Source organism: Tachysurus fulvidraco, chromosome 4 (genome assembly GCF_022655615.1).
Source record: "Tachysurus fulvidraco isolate hzauxx_2018 chromosome 4, HZAU_PFXX_2.0, whole genome shotgun sequence".
Lineage (NCBI taxonomy): Eukaryota > Metazoa > Chordata > Actinopteri > Siluriformes > Bagridae > Tachysurus > Tachysurus fulvidraco.
The window spans coordinates 16,370,773-16,383,840 of record NC_062521.1 but is presented as its reverse complement, the minus strand read 5'-3'; the positions used below and the strand labels follow the sequence as shown (position 1 = coordinate 16,383,840).

Sequence of the window (13,068 nt, the reverse complement as noted above, 5' to 3'; positions counted from 1 at the left end):
ACCGTTTGCCATAATATACCCTGACCACTAAAGAACCATCCCTTGCTTTCCTAATTTGTTTAAACTTCTTCCAGGTGAAAAAAAGAAAACCAAAGCTATTTCCAATGAGTTAAACCCTGTGTGGAATGAGGTGAGTGAAATACACTGATGCTCAGATACAGAAAATGTCCTAATTTTGATTATATTGTATGGCACTTAGCTGTTGTTCTTGTTTTCCATTACAGATTATTGAGTTTGATTTAAAAGGTTCACCTCTGGACTCTTCTTCATTCATCGATGTTGTGGTTAAAGACTATGAGACCATCGGGAAGGACAAGTATGCACTTTGACACTTTTGGCAGTCTTTTAAAGATATACACACACACACACACACACACACACACACACACACACACACACACACACAGACAGTGTGTGTGTATATATATATATATATATATATATATATATATATATATATATACACAAGTTTTTTTATATATACACAGTGTGTGTGTGTGTATGTATGTATATATATGTATGTATATATATATATGTATATATATATATATATATATATATATATATATATATATATATAAGCTTGAATAATTGCACAGATGCACCAAACACTGTCTTTTAGTGTGTCCACTGTCAGAGCGTTGAATGAAGTGGATGAGAAAACTGTGAAAACCACATTATGCCTAGGTTTTTAACACCTACACTCTTTCTGTATTAGATAAAACATATAATAAACCAGTGCAACTGTAGAATTAACATTACATAGATGAAAACAGAGAAGACTCAGCATGTACAGTGATCCCTCGCTTCCACACCTAGCTTCTATGTCTGTACTTGCTCTGTTATGTGAGAGTAGAACCCAGATTCCCCCTCCCCCCCCCAGCATTATATTATAACAATCATACTACAACATCTATTATTACTTTTATTTTTCTGAAAGGGTTAGATTCAGGTCCACAGATAAAGCTCAGCTTAGCTTTGTAATGTGTCTTTAGTTAGCCTAGTAAGTGAAAAATATCTGAACATTATCATTGGTGTTGTTGTTGTACTGATTAGAGGGATACAGTATGTTTACCTGAGCCAAAAGTTCCTGCTAAAAATCCCCATTTTGGGAGCCTTGGAAGACTGAAAACACTTTTTTTCCATTGTTGGAGTGAAGCAAATTGCCACAGTGCATGAGGCAAGTAATGTGGAACTGCTTGTCAAGACTTGTTTCTACTGTAACTGTTGTTTTAATCACTTTTAAAGAAATGTTCCACATGGAGTCTGCCAGAAATCCTTTTATGCTGACCTATAAATCTGTTTGGTAATATTTCTAATGCACAGTTGGATCATATTTGAGTATATATATGGCGCTTTTTTTTTGTATTAACTGTGCATTAGGATGAGGCTTGATGTATTTTTGAGAAATTAGATCTTGCTGCTTTTTGTCTGAGATGTGACTCATACACTTGGTTTTACATTCCATGTTTTTCCCAAACAATCTCAAAAACCTCCTTTAAGGAAATTCGTCACTAACTAAACATTCCTGCTTCTGAACAGCTCAAATACATATACAGAAGAGTGGAAAAGTTTCCATTAATTTACATTTTGCAAAATTCCATTGCATTAAAATCACTGTTGAGACTGTTGCTTTCATTTTCAATACAAATGTATAATGAACATGCCCCAGAATGAGGACTATGAAGATAGTATTATAGAAAAGGTTTAGTATAAGTTCCACAAGAAAAACTGAAATTTTTCACATTGTTCTTTTTGTATGCAAACTTTGGTCGTGCTCAGACGAACCTCAAGGTCTAGTTGGTTCTAAGTGAGTGTAAGCCTGTGTGGATCTTTGATCTCCCACAAACAATATATTAGGTTATATAAAATAAATAGAAGATGTTCATATTTGTGTGAACAGTGTATATGTAATATATATAGTAAGTACAGTGTTTATCTAATATACAGAACTACACATCAGGTGAAACTGCAGCTGAGCAGATAACTTGAGAATGAGACTTCATTAGATAGCAAGAGCAAATAAGGCTCCTGCTTGAGCATCAAATGCAGAAAATAGCAATAATAACATAGTTATGGTTTACAGGCAGTTGACCAAAAAGATGTCTCCATTTATATCACTTAGCTAGCTAAATTACCGAGATGTCTAGTTAGCTAAAGGTCAGTGAAGCCCCTAACATTCACATTATGTAAAGTAAATTGTGGGATATTTCATCATCGTATAATTGATGTTATTTGATATTTCATATTTCAGATTGTGCTGTACTAATATGTGTACTTCTATGATTACAGCCCAGTTTATGCACAAGCTAAGGCTTAAGCAGGATACCACAGTTTGATGTAGAATGCTCTGTCACTCTGGGGAAATGAAACAGTGTGAGCAAAAAAGAGCATAGTATCAGATCAGAGGATTTGTCACTCTGTGTTGACCAGTAGACCTAAAGATGTACTCTTTTTAATTTAACAAAAACAGAAGTAAAAGAGAGAAAATTTAGATAATAAAAATGCCCTTTAAATTGATAGACCAAGAAAGATTTAAAGCTTACTCATGTGTCCTATTGTTTTAGTTCTCAACGCCACTGAGTATACTACTGTACAAGCATCTTTTTTCTAAACACAGGCACATAGTCCTGTTTTAATGGAGGTTTATTATCATGGACATCTGACACTCTGGAATAAGTTTTTAATCAGAGAACACCAGTGACCGAGAAGGGGAACTGTTTTTTTGTTTTGTTTTGTTTAATTTTTTTTTATTCTATGCACAGTGATTCAGAATTTATGAAATTGTACAATATAAGGAACTTGTGGCTCCCACGATTAGCTGTCTTCCTTTTTTATTTTTCCTCAGGTTTCTCAACAATTAAGACAAATGAATAAAAATATGCCAGTAAATCCTTAGGTTACAGACTTCTAAGCCCATTTTACTGTGATTGATGATGTGGTAGAGTGTGTATACAGATCGAGCAGCGGGCTATAGTGAAATTTTCAGGCCAGGGCTCCTCCCTCTAAAGCTGGTGGTTAAACTTCATGCAGCCTGAAACATCTCATGGCTCACTATAATTATTCACAGCCTCACGTTTTTTCCCATTGCCTCCCATTTGCTTCTGCGTTTTATTGTTTGAGGAAGTTCATAACCTACTCATTTTGCAACCAAGATGAGTAAAGCTAGCATCAAGTGTAGCCTTTTTTTAAAAAAAAAAAATGATAGAAACAATATATGATGTGACTTTTTTCAAACTTGCGTTTTGCAATGTGTTTGCTCAATTTAAAACAGTGATATTTAACAGTTAAGTGCCATCTGTACTTGCATGAGTCTGTGCACTGTCACAGTGACTCAACTACCACTGCAACTACCAGGAAAAAAGTACTTTACTGTGCAATGAGCTTAACATTTTGAGATTTAGTTACAGGTGGGGAATTTAGATATGACTAGTGAAACTAAACACTTTCTGTTCAAGTGCATTTAATCAACTTGAGTATGTACAGTGAACTTTCCACATTGTGTTTTCTTAGCATTTGCTTATTATGGCTGATATAATACTAGCACTAAATTTTGTTTGGATAGCCATATCTTATTAATAAACACTGTGTTGTGCATTTTTTGTTTATGCATATTAACATATACCTCATTATTTTCTTCCTTTGCAGATTGATTGGCTCTGCAAAAATCTCTCTCCGTAATTTGGCCAGTGGTCAGACAAAGTCTTTGTATTCAAGAAATGTCTCTCTTGTCAGTGAGAAGAAGCAAGATTCAGGGGTAATTTTCCCATCTGTAGTGTATAACACAATGCATTAAACCACACTATAGGTGATACATTGATCACAGCAAATACATTATTTTTTTCTAAAGTAACAACTTGCCCAGGAACTTGAATGAATAATAATAATAAAAAAAATAAAAAAAACTTTATATTCGGTAGTCTATATGTAGCATTTCTGAAAGGAGTCTTCAGCTTCATCCTTTGTTTTTTGTTTTTTCTGTTGCAAGCTGAGTTTTGGTGAGGGAACAATTATTTATAGCTTTTACAGTGTAATGATAGCAGGGAGTTACTTGTTTGGTAGACTTTCTACAACATTAAATCCAATTATAAACAAAAAAAATCTACATCATTATTCTCTAATAAATAAAGCATTTGTTATTGTTGATAAATTGCTGCTTAAAGACATTTAAAGCATTACATATGGACTCAAGCATGACATAATGCATGTAAGTGGTAGATCATATTAATGATATTAAGTATGTATGGTGATTTACATTGTTCCAGGCAACCGTAAGTTTACTGATTGAATATGAGCCTCCTGCCGGTGCTATTACTAATGTACAAGTCGATGGAGACAGCAGTGCTGGAGAAGCAGGTCAGTTGCTTTAGCTTCCCTAATACATTTTGACATTTTTTTTGTGTGTGGAATCTTGAGGTTTATTAGGACATTTAAGGAATTTCCTAGTCAGCATTATGAGCTCTTGTTCAAGTTTTTTTTAACAAGTTACTTATGGAATAAAAACACTGTCAATAATAATCGTACGTAATTCAAAGCATTTGTGTGTAAATTTTAATTTTGCGGAGTTCGATCCCAAAATTTACGGCCACGACAGTTTACAGATACGAGATTTTGTGTGTTTGTTCAAATACAACTCCAAAATGTATGACTATGACAGTTTACACAAACAACGCTTGTTTTCACAACACCTCTTTTTCACACACGAAAACGGTCTGCGAAACAACTGTCAAAAATACGTCATCACGTTCACAGGCATTACTATCCGAGGGAAGATGAATCGAAATGAAACGAAGTGCGCATGCGCCCCGCCCTCTTTTAAACCACTGGCACCGAAATGGCGGATCAGCAGCCAAGCGCTCACTCATCGTCAGTGTTGTATAAAGTATTAGAAGGCAATACTTGAGTAAAAGTACAAGTATCATACTAGAAAAATACTTTGGTAGAAGTGAAAGTCACCTTTTAGAATACTACTCAAGTAAAAGTCTTAAAGTATCTGATATTTACTGTACTTAAGTATCAAAAGTCATTTTCTGATATTCAATGTACTTAAGTATTTGAAGTAAAAGTAAAATTTCAGTGATTTTCGGTAGGTATAAGATCAGGGACGGTTCTAGGGTTTCATCTTTAGGGGTTTTAGCCCTCAGTGAGAATTTAAAACAAGAAGAGTTTTATATTATATATGACTACATAGTAAGCCAAAAGTTATGGTATTATTAAATGGCAAAAGTGGACACCAAAATTTTATGCATGATGTAAGGATGCCAGTCATGAGTCAAATCAGTTCATGTATGTGTTTTCTCTACAAACAGCGTGTCCAATGAATGCAGTCATTAATAAACAAATATTCACAAAGACCAAATCAATAAATGTTATTTTTATTTAGTATTGTATGGATTGTTTGCATTAATATTTTGTTTGTGCTACAACTCTGGTAATAAGAATAGTGAAATTTCACTGCTTTTGGTTGCTGTATTTGCAGCTTTCCGATTAACGATAACACCTCCAGCTCTGACTGCACGTGCACGCTACGCGTACCTGTGCTTCTCCGTACAGCGTGCAATGCAATCTAGGAGTAGTGATTCACCAAACCTCTCTTATTGCAATCACACACATTTCTTCTGATTCTATTTTGTAGTAACGAAGATGCTTAGTGGAAATATAACGGAGTAAAAGTATACATTTTATCTAGGAAATGTAGTGGAGTAAAAGTGAAAGTTGACATAAATTTAAATAGCGAAGTAAAGTACAGATACGTGACATTTCTACTTAAGTACAGCAACGAAGTGTTTCTACTACGTTACATGCTGGAAAGTGCTCTGACCGGGGACTCCGTTGTTCTACTGGGGGACTTCAACGCTCACGTGGGAAGTGACAGTGACACCTGGAGGGGCGTGATTGGGAGGAACGGCCCCCCCGACCTGAACCTGAGTGTTGTTCTGTTATTGGACTTCTGTGCTAGTCACAGTTTGTCCATAACGAACACCATGTTCAAGCATAAGGGTGTCCATCAGTACACATGGCACCAGGACACAGGACACCCTAGGTCGGAAGTCGATGATCAACTTTGTGGTTGTTTCATCTGACCTCCGGCCATATGTCTTGGACACTCGGGTAAAGAGAGGCTCGGAGCTGTCAACTGATCACCACCTGGATCCGATGGCGGGGGATGAAGTTGGACAGACTTGGCAGACCCAAACGTACTGTGAGGGTCTGCTGGGAACGTTTGATAAAGTCTCCGGTCAGAGAGATCTTCAACTCCCACCTCTGGCAGAGCTTCAACCTGATCCCGAGGGACGTTGGAGACATTGAGTCCGAGTGGACCATGTTCTCCACCTCCATTATCGACGCGGCCACTCGGAGCTGTGGCCGTAAGGTCTCCGGTGCCTGTCGTGGTGGCAATCACCGAACCCGATGGTGGACCCCGGAAGTAAGGGATGCCGTCAAGCTGAAGAAGGAGTCCTATCGAGCCTGGTTGGCTCGGGGTACTCCGGAGGCAGCTGATAGGTACCGAAGGGCCAAGCGAGCTTCAGCCCGGATGGTTACAGAGGCAAAAACTCAGGTCTGGGAGGAGTTCGGTGAGGCCATGGAGAAGGACTATTGGTTGGCCTCGAAGAAATTCTGGCAAACTGTCCGGCGCCTTAGGAGGGGGAAGCAGTGCCCTGCTCACACTGTTTACAGTGGGAGTGGGAATCTGCTGACTTTGACTGGGGACATCCTCGGACGGTGGAAGGAATACTTCGAGGTTCTCCTCAACCCCACCGACATGTCTTCCACTGAGGAAGCAGAGGGCAGGGGCTCAGTTGTGGACTCGTCGATTCCCCAAGCTGAGGTCACTGAGGTAGTTGAGAAGCTCCTCAGTGGCAAGGCACCGGGGGTGGATGAGATCCGCCCTGAGTACCTCAAGTCTCTGGATGTTGTGGGGCTGTCTTGGTTGACACGCCTCTGCAACATCGCATGGAGGTTGGGGACAGTGCCTCTGGACTGGCAGACTGGGGTGGTGGTCCCTCTGTTTAAGAAGGGGGACCAGAGGGTGTGTTCCAACTATAGGGGTTCACACTCCTCAGCCTCCCCGGAAAAGTCTATGCCAGGGTACTGGAGAGGAGAATCCGGCTGATAGACGAACCTCGGATTCAGGAGGAACAATGCGGGTTTCGTCCCGGTCGTGGAACACTGGACCATCTCTATACCATCGCCAGGTTGCTGGAGGGTTCATAGGAGTTTGCCCAACTAGTTCACATGTGTTTTGTGGATCTGGAGAAGGCTTTCGACTGTGTCCCTCGTGGTGACCTGTGGGGGGTGCTCTGGGAGTATGGGGTCTGGGGCCCTCTGTTAAGGGCTGTCCGGTCCCTGTATGACCGGATCAGGAGTTTGGTTCGCATTGCCGGCAGTAAGTCAGACTTGTTCCCGGTGCATGTTGGACTCCGGCAGGGCTGCCCTTTGTCACCGGTCCTGTTCATTACTTATATGGACAGGATTTCTAGGCGCAGTATGGGGCCGGAGGGAGTCCGGTTTTGGGGACCACAGGATTTCGTCTCTGCTTTTTGCAGATGATGTTGTCCTGCTGGCTTCCTCAAACCAGGACCTTCAGCGTGCACTGGGACGGTTTGCAGCCGAGTGTGAAGCGGCGGGGATGAGAATCAGCACCTCCAAGTCCGAGGCCATGGTTCTCAGTAGGAAAAGGGTGGCTTGCCCCCTTCAGGTTGGTGGAGAGCTCCTGCCTCAAGTGGAGGAGTTTAAGTATCTTGGGGTCTCGTTTACGAGTGAGGGAAGGATGGAGCGGGAGATCGACATGCGGATTGGTGTATCTTCTGCAGTGATGCGGTCGATATACCGATCTGTTGTGTGGAAGAACGAGCTGAGCCACAAGGCGAAGCTCTCTATTTACCGGTCGATCTACGTTACTACCCTGACCTATGGTCATGAGCTTTGAGTCATGACCGAAAGGACGAGATCCCAGATACAGGCGGCCGAAATGAATTTCCTCCGCAGGGTGGCTGGGCGCTCCCTTAGAGATAGGGTGAGGAGCTCGGTCACGCGGGAGGACCTCAGAGTAGAGCCGCTGCTCCTCCACATCGAGAGGAGTCAGCTGAGGTGGCCCGGGCATCTGTTTCGGATGCCTCCTGGACGCCTCCCTAGGGAGGTGTTCCGGGCCTGTCCAACCGGGAGGAGGCCCGGGGAAGACCTAGGACACGCTGGAGGGACTATGTCTCTCGGCTGGCCTGGGAATGCCTCGGTATTCCCCGGAAAGAGCTGGAGGAAGTGTCTGTGGAGAGGGAAGTCTGGGCATCCCTGCTTAGACTGCTGCCCCCGCGACCCGGCCCAGGATAAGCTGTAGAAGATGGATGGATGGATGGACATTACAACACTGCTCATCGTCTCAGGTAAGTTGGTTTTTCCTTCCAAATTCGGACATGTTTAAGTGTTAGTTATCACTAATAACAGAGAGGAGTAATATTACAGAGATAGGTTAACTATAGTAAGTAAGATTAGCTCTCAGAGTAAGGTTACATTAGGTGCTTAAAGAATACAGCTGTCTAGGAGGTCATCACTGCAGTCTGTAGCGTGATGAGATAGGCCTTACCTGAGACGATGAGTGAGCGCTTAGCTGCTGATCCGCCATTTCAGCGCCAGTGGTTTAAAAGAGGGCGGGGCGCATGCGCATTTCGTTGAATCGATTCATCTTCCCTCGGATAGTAATGCCTGTGAACGTGATGACGTATTTTTGACAGTTGTTTCGCAGACCGTTTTCGTGTGTGAAAAAGAGGTGTTGTGAAAACAAGCGTTGTGTGTGTAAACTGTCAGTCGTACATTTTGGAGTTGTATTTGAACAAACACACAAAATCTTGTATCTGTAAACTGTCGTGGCCGTAAATTTTGGGATCCAACTCCGCAAAATTAAAATTTACACACAAATGCTTTGAATTACGTACGATTATTATTGACAGTGTTTTTATTCCATAGTCACTGAGCTAGACTACCTTTGAAAGCCACTTTTCAATGGGCTGCTGTGCTGCCCTTCAGTATGGAAATCAGTGATGCAAATCAAAGGAGGAACGTGCAAAAAACACCAACAGACAATACTATCAGCATTTCCAGGACTTCAGGAATACAGGCTGCTACACACATAGCTATCTATCAATCAATCACCTCACAACTTACAGGACCTAAAGGATCTGCTGCTAACATCTTGGTGACAGATAACACAGCGCACCCTCAGGGTCAAGGCTGTTTTGGCAGCAAAAGGGGGACCAACAGAATATTAGGAAGGTGGTCATAATTTTATGCCTGATGGGTGTATACACACACACATGCACACACTGTTGTTATGGTTCATATGTTTCGACAAGAGAGACCACAGTTTCTGTACTCTGATGAAACTGAAAATATGTGAATGAAAATGCTACAGAAAAAGGTTTTAATCAAAATTATTTTACTAATGAAAGCTAAACAACAAATACTTTTGAATACTAACCCAGCCACAGCCCTAATTCTAAAAGGGTGTGCACACTTATGCAACCAGGTTATTTTATTTTTCCTGTTTTTCCATGATATGTTCCAGATTGTTTTTCAGTCAGTTTTTATTATGATGTAATTTCATATCAAGAGTGGAAAAAGTCTGACATGACTTGTTTTGGTTAAATCTATTATTTTGAAGAGGTGTGCAGGCTTTTTGTTCATGATGTAAAAGCTTAATGAAACACACATAAAGGATCCCTTGTTATCCCTCTAGGTGTTTCACCTGCTGGAAAAGAAGATGGTGATGATGAAACTACAGACTGGAGAGATCCACGGGCTCCAGGAGAGGCACCTGCACCTGGCCAGCCTGGAAAAACACCCCAAAAGATGATCCGTAGAAAAAGACAGAAAGCTCTGTCTAACAAACTCCAAGATTTCCAGGTACATCACTTCCCAGGCATAATTTATGTGACAAATATTTTGCTGATTGCTTTGAATCAGACTCATGGTTCTTTGTTAGATTCGCATCCGAATCATCGAGGGTCGACAGTTTCCTGGAAATAACATTAAACCAGTTGTCAAAGTAAGCGTTTGTGGACAGACCCACAGGACAAGGAACAAGAGAGGAAACAATCCATTTTTTGATGAGGCAAGAAATTTTTAGTTGAAATGCTGAATTGTCAGTGTTCGTCATATCGGCACAAAATTATCATGTTTTATAGATCTTCTCTTAATCTGGCTTTATGTGAACTGCATTGTTTCAGCTCTGCTGCTCCTGTCCTACCACTGTCATGCCCTATTTCTGCTGGTTCCTTGCTTTTCTACCCTTGAACCCTTTGGCCTCCTTCAGCTGCTTCAGTGAGTCTCTCAAATACTTTGTGACACTTCTTTGACATTTCATGTGAACACTGCAACCTGCCATGTTTACTTTTTTATGCTCTGTTAGCAGTTATTTAAAAGGCTGCATAAATTATGTGACTGATGGTTTGAGATATGATGCTTGTCATATTGTGATGTAAATATTTCTACAGATCTTCTTCTACAATGTTAACATGCTGCCTTCTGAGCTTTTTGATGAGAACATCTACATTCGGGTAAGATGAGCACACAATCACTCATTTTCCCCTTGTATCTGGTGACTTCTGCACATGAAATGACATCACCAGCAATACAACTCCTTATGTGGATCTTTAAATATAGGTTTATAACTCATCCTCCCTGAGATCAGACAGTCTTCTGGGGGAGTTCAAGGTAATCTATTGTCCATATAGTCTGTGTTCAGCTTTATTACTTTTATGTTTGTATCCACAATATGACTAATTTCAGTGCACCTTTTTCTTTTACATTATTGCTTCCAAAAGCTGGATGTTGGCTATGTCTATGATGAGCCTGGTATGCAACCCCTTCAGCCTTACACACTACATCTTAATGTATCTAGTTAACAATACTGTTATTAATAATAATAATAATAATAATAATAATAATAATAATAATAATAATAATAATAATAATAATAATACATATTTAATAATACTGTTAGCTGGATTCTTGAAACATCATATCATCTCTCCTGCCTGATCATTATTAGTAGTATTATTTTATTTTATATTATAGTATTTATTACATTATCTCCTTTACTGTTTTTTCTTGTTTTATTTTCTAAGCTCATGCTATAATGAAGAAGTGGCTGCTGCTGAGTGATCCAGATGACTCCAGCTCTGGTGCTCGAGGTTACCTGAAAGCCAACATGATCATTGTGGGAACTGGAGATGAGCCTCCGGTACATATGTTACTTATTATATAATATTAATGTCTACATTTTTCACAAACTTTGTCTTCTAAAAATGTGTGTGTTTGAAGTGTTCGATGTCTTTATGTATTTATTTGTACTTTGGGATGCAGACAGAAAAGAAAGAGAGCAATGAGGAGCAGGATGACATTGAAAGCAACTTGCTTTTGCCTCCCGGGGTCACACAGCGCTCAGCGACTCTCTCTCTTAAAGTGTATCGTGCAGAGGACATGCCACAGAGTGAGCCATGCAGCATACAACAGGCAAACAACATCGTTATTGTGTTGTAAAGAGTAAGTTTGTTACTGTGTTTTCTGATTTTTCTACATGATTTAGTGGACGATGCTTTTGGGCAGACTGTCAAGCACATTTTTAGAGGAGAGGGTGACAAGAAAAACCTTGTGGATCCATTTTTGGAAGTTAATTTTGCAGGCAAAAAGGTAAAATCCTGAATCGATTTTACATTTTCTTTCTTTACATATTCTTAAGGCTTAAAATAGAAACTGGAATATTATTATATAATTATATGTCAGTTGTGTCTTATTCAGTATTAGTATTCAGTATTCCACAATGATAGTGTTTTCACCTGTATTGCTCTATCATTTTCCTGAGAGTGCATAAGTATAAAGTGCATAAGACATAGACTGTGTGTTGCAGCTTGGAAGACCATTTCATATTGCTCGAATTTTATTATTTTTTTTTACTGTAGTGCTACTAAGGATTTTTTGTCACCTGCAAAATATTTCTCTATGGATTTTAAACTCTGTTTCCCCCAAAAGTAAATCAGAAGACATTTTTCTTCTCCTTTGAATAAAACAAAAATACACTTCACACCATAATCCCCCTTTCCTTCTCCAAATTGTTCATAAAATTGAAATGGCTCTGTACATCAGAGACACAATGTCTACACTTACACTTTGCCTTTATTTTGGAAATGTATTAAATTTAATTGTTTGCTATAAAACATTTTCTGCAGATGTGGAGTATTAACAAACTAAACCGCTAAATTTTTCATATTCATGTGTGTCATGGGGAAGGGCAATTGCTGCCCTGATGAGTCTCAAGTATTGCTTGTTGCAGTTCCTATTTATTGACAACTAAGTGCAATAATAACTCTGTGGCAACTCTGTTTGCATGTTTCCTCATGATTTCTAAACATCTAGGAAAGTGAGTCAATGGAACATCGACTTATCTGTGAAATAGCAACAAATCAATTGCAGGTCACTTGCATGTTCATTAGTCAGAGTGAGTTTAGCAGTTGAGTTGTCAGTATAGAAAGAACACACCAATTTAATGTCTCGGGAACGTCATGTGACAAAGTGATTATGTGCCACTAAGTCCATATAAGGGCATCTACGTCACATTACTCCAGCTCCTATTTGTCTGAACGAAGCACGAATGGATGCCTGGGGCATGGCCAGCAAAGCACACTCTTGTTCCCTTCTCAAGGAACCCGGGTTACATACGAACCTGGTGTAGTTCTCTATCGAGGGTACTCGAAGCTGCATCAGGGCTGTGGGCATAAGTCCTCAAGTCCTTTACTGGGCAAAGAAAATGTAGCCTCTCCTGCTCCACCGACTCATGAGGTGGAGGACAGTAGGCCTGTAGGATGAGTGGACAACCTGCCATCCTGGGCACCTTGGGGACATATACCCCCCTGGAGTGCAGGATAGCCTTGGACATGCCAGGGGCAAATTCTAGGCAGGCAGGGGTGATGGACAGGGCCTTCAAATCTCCCACTCTTTTTTCTAAGAGCAGAGCCATGTTCAGTGTCAGAAACTTCTAAGAGGCTAACTCCAAGGGCTCGAAGGGGGCCTGCAGGA

The 13,068-nt window shown here is 40.3% G+C and overlaps 1 protein-coding gene across 3 annotated transcripts in view; it reads left to right on the top strand.

Moving 5' to 3' along the window:
• Positions 1-13,068, top strand: part of LOC113636260 (myoferlin-like) — a 61,197-nt gene that overhangs the window by 15,316 nt on the left and 32,813 nt on the right. Inside the window, exons 2-13 of one of the 3 annotated variants that reach the window (XM_047812083.1) lie at positions 75-130; positions 225-316; positions 3,649-3,757; positions 4,266-4,356; positions 9,731-9,897; positions 9,977-10,105; positions 10,488-10,550; positions 10,657-10,707; positions 10,818-10,848; positions 11,121-11,236; positions 11,359-11,485; positions 11,582-11,685. In XM_047812083.1, the coding sequence (XP_047668039.1) occupies positions 75-130; positions 225-316; positions 3,649-3,757; positions 4,266-4,356; positions 9,731-9,897; positions 9,977-10,105; positions 10,488-10,550; positions 10,657-10,707; positions 10,818-10,848; positions 11,121-11,236; positions 11,359-11,485; positions 11,582-11,685 (1,136 nt within the window). Of the gene's footprint in view, positions 1-74; positions 131-224; positions 317-3,648; positions 3,758-4,265; positions 4,357-8,319; positions 8,382-9,730; positions 9,898-9,976; positions 10,106-10,220; positions 10,315-10,487; positions 10,551-10,656; positions 10,708-10,817; positions 10,849-11,120; positions 11,237-11,358; positions 11,486-11,581; positions 11,686-13,068 lie in introns of those variants that run through there. The other 2 variants (XM_047812084.1, XM_047812085.1) reach the window with 2 other exon arrangements.